At 40.6% G+C, this 19,297-nt stretch overlaps 1 protein-coding gene across 9 annotated transcripts in view; it reads right to left on the bottom strand.

Annotated features, from left to right (window-relative positions):
• Positions 1-755: 755 nt before the first annotated feature.
• The window catches only part of brd9 (bromodomain containing 9), a 52,014-nt gene continuing 33,472 nt past the window's right edge, over positions 756-19,297 (bottom strand). For 8 of the 9 annotated variants that reach the window (XM_085989076.1, XM_085989080.1, XM_085989079.1 and 5 more), the window contains 2 exons: positions 17,761-17,931; positions 756-3,974 (listed from right to left, as the gene is read on the bottom strand). In XM_085989076.1, coding sequence (XP_085845202.1) covers positions 3,853-3,974; positions 17,761-17,931 — 293 coding nt within the window. In that variant the 3' untranslated portion in view covers positions 756-3,852. The remainder of the gene's footprint in view (positions 3,975-17,760; positions 17,932-19,297) is intronic. The other variant, XM_085989085.1, reaches the window with a different exon arrangement.

Genomic DNA, 19,297 nt, shown 5'->3' with positions numbered 1-19,297 from the left:
AGAAGGCAAATAAATATATGAAGTAAAACCTACTCCTGAATTTTGCCGGTTAACCGAGATTTCCGGTTATTTAGGTGCCGGTAAATCGAAAGTTTCCTGTAGCGCATTTCATGTCCTTAGGACGTCCCAAAGTGTTCTACACCTGATGAAGTATCGTCACTATTGTAGGAAACACAGTAGCCAATTTGCGAACAGCAAGGTCCCACAAACAGCAATGTGATAATGACCAAATCATGTTTTTGGTGTAGTTGAGGGATAAATGCTGGTCAGGACACGGGATAAATCCCCAGTTCTTCAAAATAGTGCCATGGGATCTTATGTCCACTGACGGGGCAGATGGGGACTCTGTTTAATGTCTCATCCTAAAGATGGCATCTCAGATAGTACAGCACTCCCTCAGTGCTGCACTATAGTGTCACCCTGGATTATGTGCTCATGTCTCTGGAGTGGGGCATGAACCCACAACCGTCAGTGACTCAGAGACAAGTGCTATCTCTGGAATAATTCACATTTATGCAGTGGAATAGGGGCATATTCTTGAGCTGTAAGCTTAATGAACACTATTGGGGAGGGTCGTCAGAGCCTTCCTTGGCATCTTACTCTTGCCTTTCTTTATCTGGGAGTGCTTGGTAATGATTGATCACACAATGCCACTAGTAGAAAAGTGAACTGTAATTGGCTTTTCTTGTACATTTAGTGGTATACAGTTTATGTAGAACATAAAAAGTGATTTAAACAGAAAGATTACAGGCACATTTATATATATATACTAGTTTATTCCCTTATTACAGGTTTCCTTCACAAAAACAGTAGTTACCAACCATGAATATTCTTTCAGACACACAAACAGCAATGTAATTTAGACATATTCAGATACTTGTTGATTAAACTCCCTCAACAAAGTGGAATTCATCTGGTGTACATTTCAAAACACAGCAAGACATATTAAACCACATCCTGTTCCAAAAAAAAGTACAAAGGGAAGAAATCAATGATGAATGAAAAGGTAAGAAATTCTTCAGCAACACATTATACAACTGAAAAGTCAGTCATGATCGTTGTGAATCTTATAGAGAGAAACTTGCATTTATATAGCGCCTTTCCAGGACGTCCCAAAGTGCTTTACAGCCAATGAATTAGTTTTGAAATGTTGTCACTGTTATGTAGGCAAACAAGGCAGACAAGTTGTGCACTGGAGGTCCTACAAACAGCAATGAGATAAATGACCAACTGATTTGCTTTGGTGGTGTTGGTTGAAGGATAAATGTTGGCCGGACACTGGGAGAATTTCCTGCTTGCTTTCAAACAGTGCCATGGAGTCTTTTACATACACCTCAGCAGGGAAACGGGGGCCTTGGTTTAATGTCTCATCTCAAAGATGGTCCTTCCGACAGTGCAACACTCCCTTGGTACTGCAATGAAGTGTCAGCCTAGATTATGTGCTTAAGTCCTAGAGTGGGGCTTGAACTCACAATGTTCGGACTCAGAAGCATGAGTGTAGTGCTACCACTAAGCCAAGCTGGTACAAAACCGTTATGTCATTTATACAGCGGCTATGCATACGAGGCCCAGTCACTAGCTTCGCCAAGACAGAATGTTAAAAAAATTCTGATAAAGCATCGATGTGAAAAGGAACATCCTAAAGAAAAGGAAAAATCTGTTGTCTAATTAGTTTTAAACTAATTTGGATTAAAATATTTAATTTTAAAGTCTATATTAAAAAGTTCTATTCATTCTTTAGTTAATTTCCATAAAAATGTTAGAATTTGTGTCAAATATAAAACTATAGAAATACCAGAAAAGCAGTTGGGAATAGCAATTGGGTTTAAAATAATCTCTGCAGCTACAATATTAGAAGCGCAGCATTTCAAAGCTTACTTTGTTGAATCAAATACTTAAATACTTAACTTGCATGTCACAAACCAGAAGTCAAATTACAGATGAAGCAGTTTAAAAAAAATCCGTATCCTGATTGCATGGCTTAGTACGAAACAATACTTCAAAAATGACTCACTAAAATTTCCAAAATAGAAAGAAAACAAAATATTTGTCATAGCCAAGCTAAATTGACTAAATCTTTATCAAATTCAATGTTTTGCTACATGGCTTTTTATTTTATTTTAACTGTGGTTCTGTTCTGGTTTAATGTTTAGTGATGAGTCTCCTTCAAATATCATTATTCCAATAAAACTTATTAAAATTCATAATACGCATGTTATAAATGCTTTCATTTTTTCTGCAACAAATTCTAATTTAGAATATTTATTAAGTAGAGACACCATTTCTTATAAGCACATTATTTCAACGCTGTCAGCAAGTGCGATGGTGGGTGGGTAACATTTTTGTCCATTTGAACTCAAACACACAACATTTCTGTGCTTCTAAACTTGGGTTGTGTCTGAAGAATGTATTTTGAGTACACAACGCAAGGGTGAAATGCTGGTGTTGGGAGCGACGAGAAGGAATGAATTAGCATAGTCCACAATAAGACGTATTGATACGGCAACATCCTGTGTTAGTTTAAGTGTGAATTTTCCTAAACCATAAAAAGTACCAATACTATGCTAAATAAACCTAGTGATAACAGTGTATTTGATTAAACTACAGGACCTTGATGTTATAGTGAAACCAGGAGCAGTGCCAGAGAACTGCCACACTCTGGCGAATATAGGGGAGATATTCCTGGGACAGTGAATCGCCAGGGTGCGGGAAATATCGGGCAGGTCAGAGGGCACGCCTGTAAAAGGCCACCCCATTTTCCTCCATTTAAATTAACGACAGAAAATTGGACAGGTTCCTTCACAGGCGTGCTCTGACCCACTCAATTTTCTGATAGTTGCTGTGTGCAGGAGATCCATTGCACAGACCTGGAAGAATCTCCCTTCATTAAGTAGCATCTTGAGTGTAAATACCCCCCAAAAAAAGGTCAGGTTAATTCCTCAAATGGCTAGATTGGCAATGCCAAAAATGAAGCGGATCTGTTACCCAACCATATACATTTGAAAAGTCCATCACAGTTTCAACAAAACCAATCTGGATCACCTGTTAGAAATAATGTTATCTAGATCCAGTAAGTTCATTGGTATACTTTTTAAATCACAATAAACACACATTGAAAAAAATGCCACACAAGCTGTCATTCAGCTTAACTCTAAAGCATCAGCAAACCAAGTTGGTGGTCACTATCCATCTCATTTACCTTTCTAAGATATGTACAAATCCTGATATCATAGTCCTGTAGTGTGTTAAAGAGGAGTCCATATTATCTAGAACCCCTCTGGGCTTTGTTGCATCAATTCTCAGATGTTTTAGAGGTTGTCCATACAAGAGTGGAAGGAAGTGGATCTATAGTACACACTTTTACATTCATCATTGAGGTGTCATAATCCCAAAGAAACATCAAGATTTAGAAAAGAAACGTTTTTGAAAAAGTGAATAGATGCCAGAAAGCGCACACCATTGCCAATCATGAACAAGATTAAGACCAGGGCATCCTATATACAAAGCTATTTTTAAAAACTGTACAGATTTTGAAAACTGCTACAACACACCTACCTGACAAAACCAAGAGAAAATTTCTCAATTCACATTGCCTAAACACTTGTGGTAATGTACAGACTGGACAATATGTTGCATGAGCCAATAACTTATCTGTTCATTCAATGCACACTGAACAGAGAATCAGAGACTTCCTTTCCGATTTGCAGCAGATTTCAGGTTAGAAAATGTTCATCTTGCATTTGAAAGCTATTGGAATGTCTCTTTCTCATACTCTCAGGTCTGTGTGTAAAAGTGAAGAGAAATCCATTCCTTCGCTCGACAGGATGGCTTATTTTTACTACAGTAAACATGCTAGGAGTTTTCGCTACTCCGGTTTAGGCTGCCTGCAGCTGTATTACTTGGAGACTGAAGAAATTCACGGAAGTCTTGGACTAGGTCTCCCTGTTCTCCGACACTCAGGTGAGGAGGACTCCCTATAGAGAAAGAAGAAAATCAGGTCGCCATTTTGACAAAAGTCAACAAGAAACAAAGTTACAAAGAAACCTTTAACCAGCAAGTCAAACACAGGTATTGACTTTAGAAAAGCAGAATCTGGCTTAACTCCTTGGGTAAACCTAGGTTTGGTCTAGTCATGAACACCACCTTTACTACGTAATCTTAATTCTGTTCTTAAATAAAATATTCATGACTTAAGATACTCTTTGAAACTGTGGAGTGAGACAAGAACACCCTATTAATATTTGAGTCCATGGAAGATCTCAAACCCAAATTCAGAAAATCCTTTAGATCAAGCAGTGGGCCAGATTTTGCTGAAAAATTAACTGTGAACGATGCACACCGTTATTAACATGCAAACTGGCCAGCAACTTGGAGAGGAAGATACACGCAGTGAATTGCAAATCACCACAAGTTGCTGGCCGATTTGCGCCACTCTGCCATTAGCATCGCAAAACCGGCATCTCGCACTTAACCTGCCAGTGAGTTTCATGAAATTGATGTATTTGCACATAAATTGCCCATTAAACTCACCACAGAAAGTGAAGTCTAGTAATTAACAGCGCAAGTACCCTTTTAACGACATGGTAATTATTCATGACTGCCAATCAACATCTACTGCCCAGAAAGTGAACAATTATAAGTGTGGAGTCTCATTCCTTCCGGTTGCAAATTGTTTTAGATTTTAAAAATGTCAAATTTTAAAATTTTACATTTTTCTCTTACTTTTCCTTTGTCCTTTTCACTCTCTTGTAATCCAATCTTTCTTTCCCACTCTTTATGTACCTGATTTGACACTGAATTCACCCACTCTAATTCACACTCCTTCCTCTGTTTATTTTTCAATCCTTAAATTTCATTGGTTAAGGGATACACTGTTTGTCCTGTTGTTCACCAAGGTCCAAGATGCCCTGTTGCCCACATCACACAGTTATCAGCTTGCACTTCCAGCAACTTTGTAGGTAAAAGTTTTTAAAACCCAAACATGCATGAACAAGTCTAACTAACGGGGCATACTGCAAGGTGTCCCGTTCCAGCAAAAAAGACCTTTAAATCAAACACATTCAGTTCAAATGCTAGATAGGGTGGTGCAGAAGTGGAAATCTGCACTGCATAAAAAGCATTTACAGACTTGTTTAAAACACAGGATTTTCCCATTCAAATGTTACTGGGGCAAGTAGTTTTCAGAAGTAAAACTATTAAAAAGAAAGCAGCTCTTGAATTACTATTTTCAATGTAAAATATTAACCACCAGCAACTTTGCAAAGGATTTGTTTTTAAAGTTTTGTAATTGATTGCTCAATGGATAAGTAAGTATAGAATCATAGAGCACAGAAGGAGGCATTCGGCCCATCCTGCCAGCTCTTTGACAGAGCTATCCAGTAAGTCCCAGTCCGGTGCTCTTTCCCCATAGTCCTATAAATATTCCCCCCTTTCAAAGATTTATCCAATTCCCTTTTGGAAGTTATTATTGAATCTGCTTCCACCGCCCTTTCAGGCAGTGCATTCTAGATCATAACATCTTGCTGCGTATTTTTTTCCCTCATGTTGCCTCTGGTTCTTTTGCCATTACCTTAAATCTGTGTCTTCCAGTTACCACCTTTCTGCTACTGGAAACACTTACTCCTTATTTCCTCTATCAAAACCCTTCATGATTTTGAACAACTCTATTAAATCTCCCCTTAACCTTCTCTGCTTTGAGAACTTCTCTGGTCTCGCCACATAACTGAAGTCCTAGTGCCATTCTAGTAAATCTCTGTACCCTCTCCAATGCCTTGGCATTCTTCCTAAAGTGTGGTGCCCAGAATTGGCCACAACGCTCCAGCTGGGGCCTAGCCAGTGTTTATAAAGTTTTAGCATAATCTCCTTGCTTTTGTACTTTATTTATAAAGCCAAGGGTCCTGTATGCCTTTTTAAACAGCCTTCTCAACTTGTCCTGCCACCTTCAAAGATTTGTGTACCTACACCCCCAGGTCTCCCTGTTCCTGCACCCCCTTTAAAATTGTACCATTTAGTTTATATTGTCTCTCCTCATTCTTTCTACCAAAATGAATCACTTCACACTTCTCTGCGTTAAATTTCATCTTCTGTGTGTCTACCCATTTCACTAGTCTGTCTATGTCCTCCTGAAGTCTGTTTCTATCCTCCTCAGTTTACTACATTTCTGAGTTTCGTGTCATCTGCAAACTTTGAAATTATGCACTGTATACCCAAGTCCAGGTAATTAATATATATCAAAAAGAGCAGTGGTCCTAATACCAACCCCCCGGGGGAACACCACTGTGCACTTCCCTCCAGTCTGAAAAACAACCATTCACCACTATTCTCTCTGCTTTCTTTTTGTATCCATGCAGCCACTGCCCCTTTAATCCCACAGGCTCCAATTTTGCTAAGTTTATTATGTGGTACTTCATCAAATGCCTTTTCCCTACTACCTTCTCCTTTACTGTGCCATTGGCAGAATCCTCTTTAGTGAAGACAGATGCAAAGTACTTATTTAGTACCTCAGCCATGTCCTCTGCCTCCACAAGAACTCATTTTTGGTCCCTAATCAGCACTGCCCTTCCTTTGACTACCGTTTTACTATTTAGGAACTGAGGGGCTAAGCTGTCTTTTCTTACCTTTTTTTAATCGTATGTTCACATGAATTTTAAATTTGAATCATATTTTAAAAAGGACCCTCTGTAAACTCCTGAAGACACCCATATCCTTCATTGAAAAGTTAAGTGGTTGTGCTCCAGTGATGTCATCGAAGGGGTTGGGATGCCTTGCACTGCATCTACCGCCCACTGCAGCTAATGCTGCTCAGTTTCCAAACAGACATCAACAATATAATCAAAATATTTAATTATTAAAACAAAAAAAACAAAAAAAAGACTTCAACTTATTTTTGGATGCATGCTGTGTAATAGTTATAGATTTGGAATAAAGAGTTCACGAGGGAGAAATTCGGTATCGCCCATTTTGGGGCGCTAATATCGGCTGGGCGCAAAGTTTAGCGCCCAGCGCTAATTATTGCCTCTGACTGCAAAATTCGCCTCCATCACCCCTGGAGGTGATTTGCGTGCTAAATCAGATGCTACATACCTCTCAAGGCGCAAACGTCAGGGAGCAAGGCGCTACCTCAGAACACTACTGAAGCTCAGGCGATGCCAATTACCATGGAAGCCAGACAGACTGGCGCCGTCCAATTTTTAAAGGGGAGGGGCCACCTTGTTGGCCAGCCACTCCCCGCTCATTGCAGCCTTGAATCTCGGCCTGGAGAGACCTCAAAAGCAATTGTGTTGGAAGCACTAATGGATAGGCCCAGGGAAAGAGCTCGGCGCTTAGGAACCTCAAAAGTGGTGCTGAGGGCCAAAACTCCTTAGGGCAGCGGTAAAACCAAAAATTCTGCCAACAAGAAAAGGCAGGAAGCACCCACTTTTAAATAGCGCTCCCCCAGCCCCTTCCCAACTTGAAAACGTTCCCCTCTACCGGTCGTTCCTAGTGGCAGGCACTAAGGCGCGACTCAATATCCGGTCTGGGGTGCTACCGGGGCGTTGCACGCTTGACTGATGTCACGATCTGTGGGAGCAGGAGATCATGGCAGTACAGTTTAGCACCGCCGCAAAACGACTGTTCAATTTCACACGTGGCGCTAAAATCGCCACGCTCGGGTGCTAAGTTCCTACCGCCCCCCGCCCGGAGGCGCTAACCAACCGAATTTCCCCCCCCCACGTTTAATCCTTTGCAAACAAACTATTTATAAAGCCTTTCATTAATAAAAAAAAGTACAATGCCCATCATACACAGAATACTGAATTAGCAATTAAACAATAGTATTTATAACTAAAGCAGATGCATACTGCATGCAGAACAAGATCCTCAAAACCTGAACGGTTATATTGATGTTACGTGAAGGACTGTACATTCCACAATCTATTAGGCCATGGCAACAAGATCTAAATGAGGACCAATTACAGAATGATTAATCCTACTTTCACTCATCAGATGCCATAGCAACATAATTACTGAGCAGCCAGCGGCTAAGCCAGAATGCGTTTAAAGTGATGATATTACAGAAACAGGTTGTAAGATAATTACAGATGAAGGCGACCATCCAGCCCATTTTAATTCATCCATCCAGAAAGACCCTAGTCCCCATATTGCTGTATCTGATTCTAGGGTTTTCGCCTCTATGAGGCAGTCTTTTCCAAGTGTTGATCCCTTTCTGCATGAAGAACGTTCCAATATTAGTTATAAAATTACCTTTTACTAGTTTGAAGCTGTGTTTCTCATCTTAGTTCCAGTTTGATTTAAACTAATATTTTAGGTTCTTTTCCCATACAATTTACTATCGTAAACATTGCTAGATGATCACATTTCAGGTACCTCGTTTCCAGGCTGAAAGGCCCAAAGTCCAAATTTCTTTAGTCTATCTGCATACCTGACACTGCAGGTCAGTCTTGTGATTCTTCTCTGCACTGCCTCCCATGCTCTAATATCTCCCTTGTTTCTTGTACAGATGAGACAGTACAGGCCCCGATGTGATATGTAAAACAACCAACCAGTGGACCCGTCCTTGCAAAACTGCAAGTGCGTTATGTCTAGTAGGGTCCATTAATTATTTAAATACAGTATTATAACATCTAATCTACTACTGATACAACGGGTTTAGTGATTTTTTTTTTAAATCAAGAAAATTTAAAGAAAGGGAGGATCGATGTTGATGCACATCATTAAGCAGGAATATGGCAGCAGAGTGCAATAATTATGCAATCTGGGCAGAATTGTGGTGGTGGAGTAAGGGTAGTGTTGACAATGCAGCGCACAAAGAAATGCTTGCTTTTTTACCCTCCAGGAATTTGATTTTTTTCACACTTTTAGCATAAAAATGAGGGACTGGATTTTGCTGATGCTCAGGGATCGGGTTTGGAGGCGGGACTGCTGGCAAATTCAAAAAGATTGGCAGCAGGTCCCGAACCCGTAGCCAACCCACCTCCAACAATCTTCCCGGGAGTCGGGTCCCCGATTTGCGAAGGGACCCGACTTCTAGCAGCGGGAAGAGGATTATAGCCACTTAACTGCTTGTTAACAGGTAGTTATGAGGCCTTTTCCCATTTTGACAGTTCTACTGTGGGCTTCCAGACGTCGGGAAACCCTGCCAGATTAAGTGTGGCGTGCTGTGGGTCTACTGTAATGTTTGTGTATTGATGACAGCTGCAGAGGTGGTGTGAAGAATCCAATGGTACACTGGTGAGTTTCAGAGGTAAGAAAATGTTGGGATATTCATTTTTAATGTGTTTAGGATTTTCTGTAGGTGACAAGCTTTGAAGTGTTTGTGTAGTCCCACCTCAGTGGGAGAACCTCTCTCACCAGTGACAGATCGCTTCTGTCCTGTTCTAACCTCACCTGCAGCTGCCATCTGTTTTAGCCTAAGGAGGGAGTCACTGGAGAGTCTGGGTGCAAGGGCTTACCTTTGTACAGTGATTGTCAGTGTTTGCAGCACCTCAATGCTGTTAAACACTGAAAAATCATGTAAAAAAAATGGTCGTGGCCCCTTTAAGAAAACCGGCAGATGACGCGTCATCAACTGACGTCATCTGACACCGGCTTTCTCTTAATTGGCTGGCAAGCCTGCAGGGCGGGCATAACAAGGCCAACTGATGCAAAATCGCATCTGTGCGTTGGACGTTGCTGGGGGCGGGACTAGAACCCGGAAGGCAGCTGTCTCGCCCTCAACGCGCCCCGAAAGGTAAGATCCCGGCCAACGACTCCAGATTGGAATAGGGCTGATTTTAAAAAGGTGAGAAGTGATCTAGCTGAGGCCCATGTGAAGAGAGAACTTGGCACAAAGTTCATTTAGATCAACAATAGAATACTTTTAAATAAGGAATTTGCAAATTTGCAGAATAAATATATACCATTAAAAAGAGACTACTTCAAGTTTCAGAATGCTGTGGATAAAGGGGTAAACTAAAATTGAAGAATAGGGTATATGGGGGCTATAGGTATGCTAAAAGTAAGCAAGAATACGAGAAAATATAGAAAGAAGTTAAGAAAGGGATATGGAAAACAAGAAGGGAGCATGCCAAGAGGATCCGAAAAATATTAAAAACAGTATTCTACTAATATAGTAGTAAAACGTGAAGAGTTAAATCTGAGGTGGGACCCAAAATAAAAGAATAACAAGTTATATTAGGATACTTAATATTGGGGAAGAGGCAAATCCTGAATTGGTTTAAGAGATGAGCGATATTGTAATAAAAGCAATATATTACAGAAGTTAGTTAAGCTAAAGGAGGACAAATTGCAAGGACCTGACGGGATACATCCATGGATCCCGAAGGAAATGGGGAAGAAACAGTGGAAGCCCTAGGAATTATATTGGTGTCCCACAGGGTTCTGTTCTAGGACTGCTTCTGTTCACTGTGTACATCAATGTTTTAGATATAGGGAGTGGTTTCTGAATTTGCAGAAGATGCTAAAAAACAAGGCATAGTAATTAATTCTGAGAACCAAAGGAAGGGGATATTAATAAGGTGGTGGTCTGGGCAAAAAAGTGGCATAGAATTCAATGTCAGTAAATGTGAGGTGGTACATTTTTGTAAGAAAATTAAAAGTATTAATTATACTTTGAATGGGGAGAAAAGCTGGGTGATGTGGAAGAGCAGAGGGATATAGGTGTTCAGGTTCACAAGACATTCAAAGCAGCACCTCGAGTGGATTAGGCTATAAAAAAGCTAATGGAATACTGAATTTTAGGACAAGAGGCATAGAATATACGAGTTGAGATGTAATGGTGAATCTACTTAGTAATACCACAGTTCAGTTTTGGCCTCCACACTAGAAGAATGGTGAGACAATCAAGAGGATACAGTGCAGATGCGGTCTTGTATCAGGAAATAAAAATACAAAGGCAGACTTGAAATATTGGGGCTGTTTTCATTAGAACAGAGATTAAGGGGTGATTTGATCGAAGGAATGGGATAGATTAGATAGACACAGACGGTTTCCAATGATTCAAGGATGACAGGACACTGATTTAAGAGTAAATGTAAAAGACTTAGGTCAGAGTGAGAGAAACTTTAAAAAAAATAGATGGTTATGAGACTATGGAATGCAGTACCAGAGTTAATGATTGAAGCAGGGACCATGTGAACATTTAAGAGTTCGATAGGGAACTCTCTTTTAACTGGCAGAAATCTCTGTTAACTGGCAAAATTCAGGAGTAGGTTCAGGTAAGTTTTACTTCATATTAGTGGCAGTTCCTGGATCTGTGGCTGTGTAACTGGGGTTCGTGCACTTGTTGCTAAGCAACAGGGCTGCTTGGTCTGTGGCCGGAGTTCCTGCACATGTTGCTAAGCAACAGGGAAGTCTGGATTTGTTGCTGTGTACAGAGCTCTTGTACCTTTTAAACTATACCTCTCTGTAATCCGGACTTTTTGATAAACCGGCATCACGCCGGTCCCGTTGGTGCTGGATAATAAAGAGTTTCCTGTATATGGGAACAGGGTAGGTGCATGGGAACAGGACTACAGATTGGATAAACACCAACACGAACTGGTTCGGCTAAATGGCCTGTTTCTGTATTGTAATTTCTGTGTAATTCTAAGTTGAGCAGGGAGGTAGAAGTTGCAGTGCCTGCCATCAGGAAGAAGGAACAATGGGAAGGGAGAATCATGTCTTCATAAAAACTTAGGCTAAAAAAAGTTAGTGATGGCGCACTTTCAAATAGCAACTAAAGTTAAAAATGGTTGAGCTAAAAAGAGTTGTTTGCTATTCTGGTATGTTTGTCCATTTGCCCCACCACAAATGGTGGGTCATTTGCCTTACCATAGATGATGCAACTCACACGTTTAATACTCTGCTGCCGAGGGGTTTGAGAGACAATTCCTGGAAGATAGTATCTGTTCTGGGAAAGTTTGCTCCACCAGCATCACTTCACTGCTGGCAGCTACAGTTTACACCAGAAGCCAGATGTAGATCAGAGGGATTTGAGAAATACAGCTTTGCTGCTGTGTTCCCTTTGAGCAGTGATGATGAAATAGCAGATGGGGTGTGTACTATGCAAGCACTTCTATACTGGGAATGTTTAAACCCCTCCGATTAGATTTTCATATGCAACTACATGAGTGTAGTGTTGAGGTTAAAGGGAAGGTTAAGAAATTACATAATAGCTTCAGTCTGCTTGGCAATATTGGCCTCACTGCTGGCCAATTTAGGAGTAATAAATTCTAGTAAAACAGAGAACACCTGCTACTATCGGATTCTTACTGACCAAGGTGTGCGGCACAGTGCAATCTTCCAATTTCCTTTACGTTATTAAAAGGACATTAATGGTAGGGTAAACTGTGCAACAAGACATCTTGACTACCATGGAAAGTTAGGACAATTGACACAAATTGAAAGCCTTTAATGTGAATTCACACTGCAGTAGTATACACTGTTTAAATACTGTCACTAGTATATGTATCACACAAAATGCCGACAGCTTAGATTTAAATACCTGGGCTTTGTGCATGCTGCCTCTGCCAGTTAGTGCTGGGTTATAAAAATTCTAGCTCCTCTGTCACAAACACAACTTGGTGACACTCCCTCATCTCCTGGTCATGTATAATTTACACCAAGCAAACACAGGAATCTTACACAGATTGCCGGGTAAAGACTTACTCTCAGTATACTGAGGCTGACAATTACTATGGGAAGTGCTTCCGGAATAAACCTCCTGTTGGTATCCAGTATCCCTGAACATGGCAACAGAAAATTACAACTTAGCTTTACATACCTGAGCTTTCTGCATGCGGTTTTCATTTACTACACAAATAAAAACTTGACCAGCATAACAATGAGCATTCAGCATAAACGGCACCATTTTTCTCTCCAATGTTCTCCTCTCCTGAAGATGGTGTACAGTTCCGCAGTCACCCCTGGTACCTTGCCAAAGTGGCCATTCTTCATGTGTGAGCCCAGTCAGCCCGTATCGGAGGGATCACAGCCAAGCCAAGCCCCGTCCTTAACCCGTGTCAACAGACGCCAATTCCACATTGTTGGGCTTTACACACACCTCTCCTCAACATTGGGAAAGATCTGCGGCCAAATATGCATTTGGAATTGCTGAGTTATTTTTGTGCTGCCGCCTGAGTTCTGAGATCTGTCCTCCAATGTAAAGAGGATGGATTTCAGAGTACTGGAAGCTGACACAAACTGATTCCATTTGAAGTGGCTCTGTGCAATTTAAGACACATTTGTACTGGAGCTCTGGGAGAACAGTGACACTAAAGCACAGCTCTACAATGTCCAAGTAAGGCTGACTTTCTACTGTACATGGTTAAAGGGCCAACAGGAAAAGGCTTTTGCTTTCTGAAGGAATATAAAAAACACACGCACACAAATCTAAAGTCTGATTTCACGTGCAAAAAATTTAATTGCTAGTAACTGCAGAGGTACTGGTCAAGGAAAGATTGCTTCTGTTGCGTGTCTTATTGATCCTCAGTTTTACAATCTCAACTAAAACATCACGTCCTGTGCTCTCAAACATGCCCAAGTTACATATGTCTTCCCACTGAGTACAACTAGAATGAGCTACAGCAGCAGTTAATGCAGAGTTGGATGAAAACAGCAATTTGTAGCCACATATTGTTAAATGAGGGAATTGGGCCTACTGATGACTTATTACAACGGAGAGACTTGACACCATTTAGGTTTGGATAATTATCAAGCAATCTATTAAAATTCTCATACTGACTCAAAACACTTCCTTCCAACTTGATAGCCACATGTGATTGCAGTGGAAGTATTGACAAGAGACTGATCCTGTGACTCATGTCAACCAACCATCAGTGCTTTGTCACTCATTCTATAAACATTTCTGTGGTGAAGTCTAGTAATCACAACCACTCAAACTGAAGGCAGTCCTCCCCCAATATATCCTTACTTGCACCGAGGTGTGTGTCAAGCGGCATTAAAATTACCTCTGAAAAACCTCTCGGTAGTTCGAAGCACTATAATGACGAAAGCATTTACTCCAAAATCTGATCACGCTAACTAAATATCTTCCTACAATTCATAACTGTCCAGTTGCTACATTTGAGTAACCTTAAAATTACATTTGAGCTCCTTAATACCTACCTCTTTGATCAAGCTTTTGGTCATCTGCCCTAACATGTCCTCACATGGCTCGGTGTCAAATTCTGTTTTGATAACGCTCCTGTGAAGCACCTTGAGACGTTTTACTAAAAGTTAAAGGCGCTATATAAATGTAAATTGTCGTTGTTTACATTGTGCAGCACACATATGGAGTGCGTTAGTGTTAAATGCTTAAGAATCAGGTGAACTTGCAGTTGCAAATCAGCAATATCAACAGGAATCGTAATGGAAATGCAAGTTAACAGCTTGTGTTAAACATCTTTCTTCTATTCTAGACTTGGGTTACTCGATTGTCTCACTTCCACAGTCTAGCTCTGTGGTGCTGCCCTCTTCTCCCTATCATATCATAGACATTACACTGCCTAGAGTAGTTTCTGCTCCCATGCCGGCATAGCAATTTTTGGTGGGCCCCATAGTTCCAGCTTTGACTCCCTCCCCCATAGTTTGCATGCTACCCCTCAATGACATCATTTGGAAAGATGCAAACCGCTTTCCTATGCACACCAATCTTGCCACTTCTCCTCTCCTCCCCCAAACCATCCCATTAACTCCATGCTGTTGCCACTCTTGCCGACTGCCTATTTGACATTAACTTGGGATGAGCTGCAACTTCCTCTAGCTTAATGTCAGTAAAACCAAAGTCTCCCTCTTTGGATCCTGGAAACTCCTTTGCATATTCAGCCTCAGCTCCATCTTTATCCTTGGCTACTAGTTCAGGTTAAACCCAAAGGTGCAGACCCATGGTGCATTCCTTGACCCAAGTTCAACTTCCTCCCCCCCATATCTGAAACATGACCTGCCTCCATCCCTACCTCCAACTGCCAGCCTTCTTGCTTCCACTTTTCATAAGTGACGAGTTGCCCAGAATGTGGAGACCTACATCCTCTCCCATAAGGCCCACAATGCCATTGTTCACATACTCACCAAGTTCCATGTGCCCTAGAGAATTGACTAAGGTCCTCATTATCTTCAAATCCCTCTACCTCACCCTTTCCTACCTACTCAATTTCCTCCAGGCCTATGTCCTTGATCTATGCCTCCAACCGGCTTACTGCTCCCTCTGCTCGACCATCGATGGCTACTCCTTCAGCCACTAGGCGCCCATACCCTGGAACGCTCTCCTCTCAGCATCCAATCCTGTCACTTCGCTCCCTACTTTCAAAGTCCCTTCTCGAGTATACTTTTGCCCTCCCACCCGGCCTCTATTTCCTTTCTCCCTCCTGATTTTTGTCTGCTTGTTATCATCTCCCAGTAAAGCACTCAGACATGTCTCGGAGTGTGAGCAGCTCTATAAAAATAGAAATTGCTGCTATTTAACCAGATTCCCAATCACCTATCCAGACCAGTTTAAAAGCCAATTTATCACAAAATTCAAGTGATTTCTATTTTCTCCAATAAGCAGCTAATCTTTTAAAATTAACAAACCAACCAACCATGGAAGCTGCCAGTATTTCAAATACATAATTCATATGATTTAATATGATTTCATTGTGATTTAAAAAAAAAGACAATTGGTGTTACAGGTTTGATTTAACTCCTTGTAGAAGCTTTCTCCTACAATCTCGCCCAATCCAGCTGCTCAGCGGCCCCTACAGATTACACAGAATAAGGCCATTTGGCCCAACTGGTCCATGCTGGTGTTTATGCTCCACACAAGCCTCCTCCCATCCCTCTTCACCTAATCCTATTAGCATAACCTTCTATTCCTTTCTCCCTGATGTACTTATCTAGCTTTCCCTTAAATGCATCAAAGGGGATGCATCATATTGATCAAAGGCGCTCAGAAAAGACTTTATAGATTGAGTATTTAAAAGGTATGTAACAGGCCCATCGTCTTTAAAAGAGCATGCCAATAAAATATTGCTCAGTACTGAATAATCCAATTGTAGATGGAGATTTAAATTAAAATAGATTAAAACATCTTTAGCCTAAAACTAGATTCTGGACTTCAGCTAACATGAATACAGAATGCTCAAAATGGATAAGACTTGTGCAATAAGTTACCAGGGAAAACCAATGAAGCTTCATAAAACTTCAAATTTTACTGACTTGCTTTTTTAGGCAGTTAACTATTTTTGAAGTTAACGATGTTTCCCTTCTCACGCCAGCAGCTGGCCCAAGAATGGCATTTCCTCATGACAGCTTGGTTATGCAGACAAAGGATTAAGAAAAAGAAGACAGAAGACAGATAAAGTTCTGTAAGCTGGAATGACAGATTGGATTTCCACACCAGTCTCACTGCTGCTACACTTTTAGCGTTGCATTACTTAATGTGTTGTTAGCAAAATGCATGCTAATGTTTACAATTCACAACATACTAGACATTAAAGATTTCTACATTGGGTGAGGCTTCTATTCCCAAAACTGACAGCACAAATTCTGTACGTGTGTACTAGACATTTCCAAAAAAATACTACAAGGGCAAGGTCATCAGCACACTCCTCAGTTTGGTACTAATGCCCTTCTTGTACAGTAGCTTTATACTCATCCTCTTCTGTTTTCACACATTTAGCACACAAGATCACATATTTCACACACACGGTCACATATTTCTTGTGTAGAAGGATGTGGGTTTGACTTGTGATAGATAAACTTTTTTTTCCTTCAAGTAAATATCCAAAGATATTTTGGAGGAATGTGCCAAAGTAGCCATAAAACAAAATGCTCCACTTTAAAACATTTTGTACTATAAAAGAAAACTGTTCAAGCAACATATCTGGCAGGCTATATGGGTTGCATATAAAAAAACTTTCACTAGCACAAACCCTCATACACATAAATATGCACCTTAGATGAGGGCAATCTTACTTACACTAATATTCTTTTTATTAAGGCCACATCATTTCTGAACACCTCTATAGGGCTTTTTGTGAATAAATTGCATGCGAGATGAGTGAAGCTCAAAACCATAATGTATTGTAAGAGAATTATCTGCAGTTTGCAGAAGAAACGATGATGAAAACATACTGCTGAACCCGGAGGTTCGGCAGAACCACGACTAGCCGGTGAAGGGTTGACTCCAAGCGTCAGAGGATTTGGGCTGGAAAAACTTGCACTCTTCAACCATGAAAGGAAGCGAATGAGAGGGGACCTTAAAGAGGCAAAAAAGGCATTAAATGGAATAGAAAACATAACTCCAGAGTACTATTTTAAGTTCAACTTCGCCAGCAGAATAAGGGAGTATGGGTGTAAACTGGTAAAAGGCAATTTCAGAATCGATACCTGGACGTATTTCTTCACAGAAAGTGATTAATACCTGGAATAGTCTTCCGGATTGGTTAGTGGAGACAAGAACTCTGGAATCATTCAAAAAGCAGTTAGATACAATGATTGGATTGGAGGGGGGGGGGGGGGGTAGGGGAGGAGGGGGAGAAGGGGAGAAAGAGGAAGGAAAGACAACAGTAGATTTCTACAAAAGGAAGAGCAACTGGATAAAATGGCCTCCCTCATCTGTACTTATCCTCATCATTTAAATCTACAGTACCACAGCAGAACGTGCAGAGACACAAATCTAATCTCACATACTTTGCCCCCAAACAGTCAAGAAGGGTCTTGTGGACAGTTACTGAAGAATAATCAATCTTTATGCGCTGCAGGCACAAACTGAACCAAGGCTAATTTGAACTTAGCTTATACCTAGGTGGTGCTGCTCGCGGTCGGAGTTACTGGAGATTGAGCTGAGATTTGAGGAAGGTCGGGAACTGACACGTTCCGTCTGAGCCTCATGCAAGTCCTGCAGCAACTTGGTGGTCTCATCTAGATTTCTCTGGTTATCATCGTGATCAGGCTCCTTCTTCACTACTTTCCCTAAAATGTGACAAATTTTCAATTAAGGTACGGCTTAGGTATCTTCGGAAACTGGACAAGCTTTTAAGGGATAGGGTACTCAAAATGCTATTGGTACAAATTAAGCAAACTGTAAAAGTTCAACTTTTTTTTGTATTAAAAAACTGGTGAATTTTCTGCTCATTGAGGGCAAGGGATGTTAGCGTTGAGAAAGGGAACATTTTCCATTTCAGTCACCCAGTTAACATTAAGCATTCCCATGTCTAGTATAGGACGTTAGATACTGAGTAAAGCTCCATCTATTCTGACCCAACAATGCAGCCTAGTCCCAAACTCTGAAGAATGCCTCCGACTGCACCACTGCGATATTTTTCTATTTCACACACCAGTCATCCTATGGCCTCAGAGTAAGCCTGCTGATTTAGCACTGAACTACAGATTGTTTTTTGTGCTTGAGCCCCAAACCCAGCAGAAACCAGACTGATACTGCACAGGTTCAATTTTATGTGGGAAATTTGCAGACAGACAGAAAGAGTCTTTTGTCCCATCAGTCGCAGCTGGTTTTAAACTTGTGTCCCAAAGGTAGAGAAGACTATGCTAACCTACTGGACTACCCAATTCCCCATAATGATAATATTTCAATGCGTGGATTTTGGTAGGTGAATACTTAACTGGTAACTCCTGTTTGCTAATATTTGCTAACATTGGACATTTCTTGCTGCTTTTCTGAAATATCTCAGCTTGAAAATTGAAAAAAAAACTTTCAAAAACACACTATAGGAAACCACAAACATAATCAACCAAGTAGAAATTATCTGAGCAATTGACCTACAGTGCTGGGGCAAGCTGTGATGCATGTTCACTCAGCTGCTTAAGGATATGTGGATGCAAATAACTCAGGAAAGGAAGAACAAAACAAAGCCAAAACAAAAAAAAGCAAGAAAATCTCATTTGAGAGGATCTGAAAATTCCTTAGATTGAAGAGAGTGAACTCTGCAAGAAACACAGCAAGTCACAACAATATACACAGAAATGCTGGTGGTGTTTGAAGCTGTTAATTCATCAGCTCAGTTACATCAAACCATAAAAGAGCAAAATTAACACAAACTACAAGACTGAATTACTGTCTTAAACTCACTGCCAGACATCAGCGATCTTTATAAAGTCAATGAAAATACCTTACTGTTTTGTTTCGTCACAAATTATAGGAAATATAGTGTACGCTATATATTTAAGGAAATGTATAGCCCAATCATTGCAATCTGGGCATATGCAAATTGTCACAAAGTCATGGTTTTGCTCCTTACAAAAACATTGCAGGCATAGATATATTATATACATTACTTCCCCCCCCCCCCAACCATTTTTCTGACCACAAGATAACCTG

This window comes from Somniosus microcephalus, chromosome 5, assembly GCF_052327205.1.
Source record: "Somniosus microcephalus isolate GS21.2 chromosome 5, FLI_Smic_1.0, whole genome shotgun sequence".
NCBI classification, from domain to species: Eukaryota; Metazoa; Chordata; class Chondrichthyes; order Squaliformes; family Somniosidae; genus Somniosus; species Somniosus microcephalus.
This window is presented reverse-complemented; position numbering and strand designations above follow the sequence as displayed.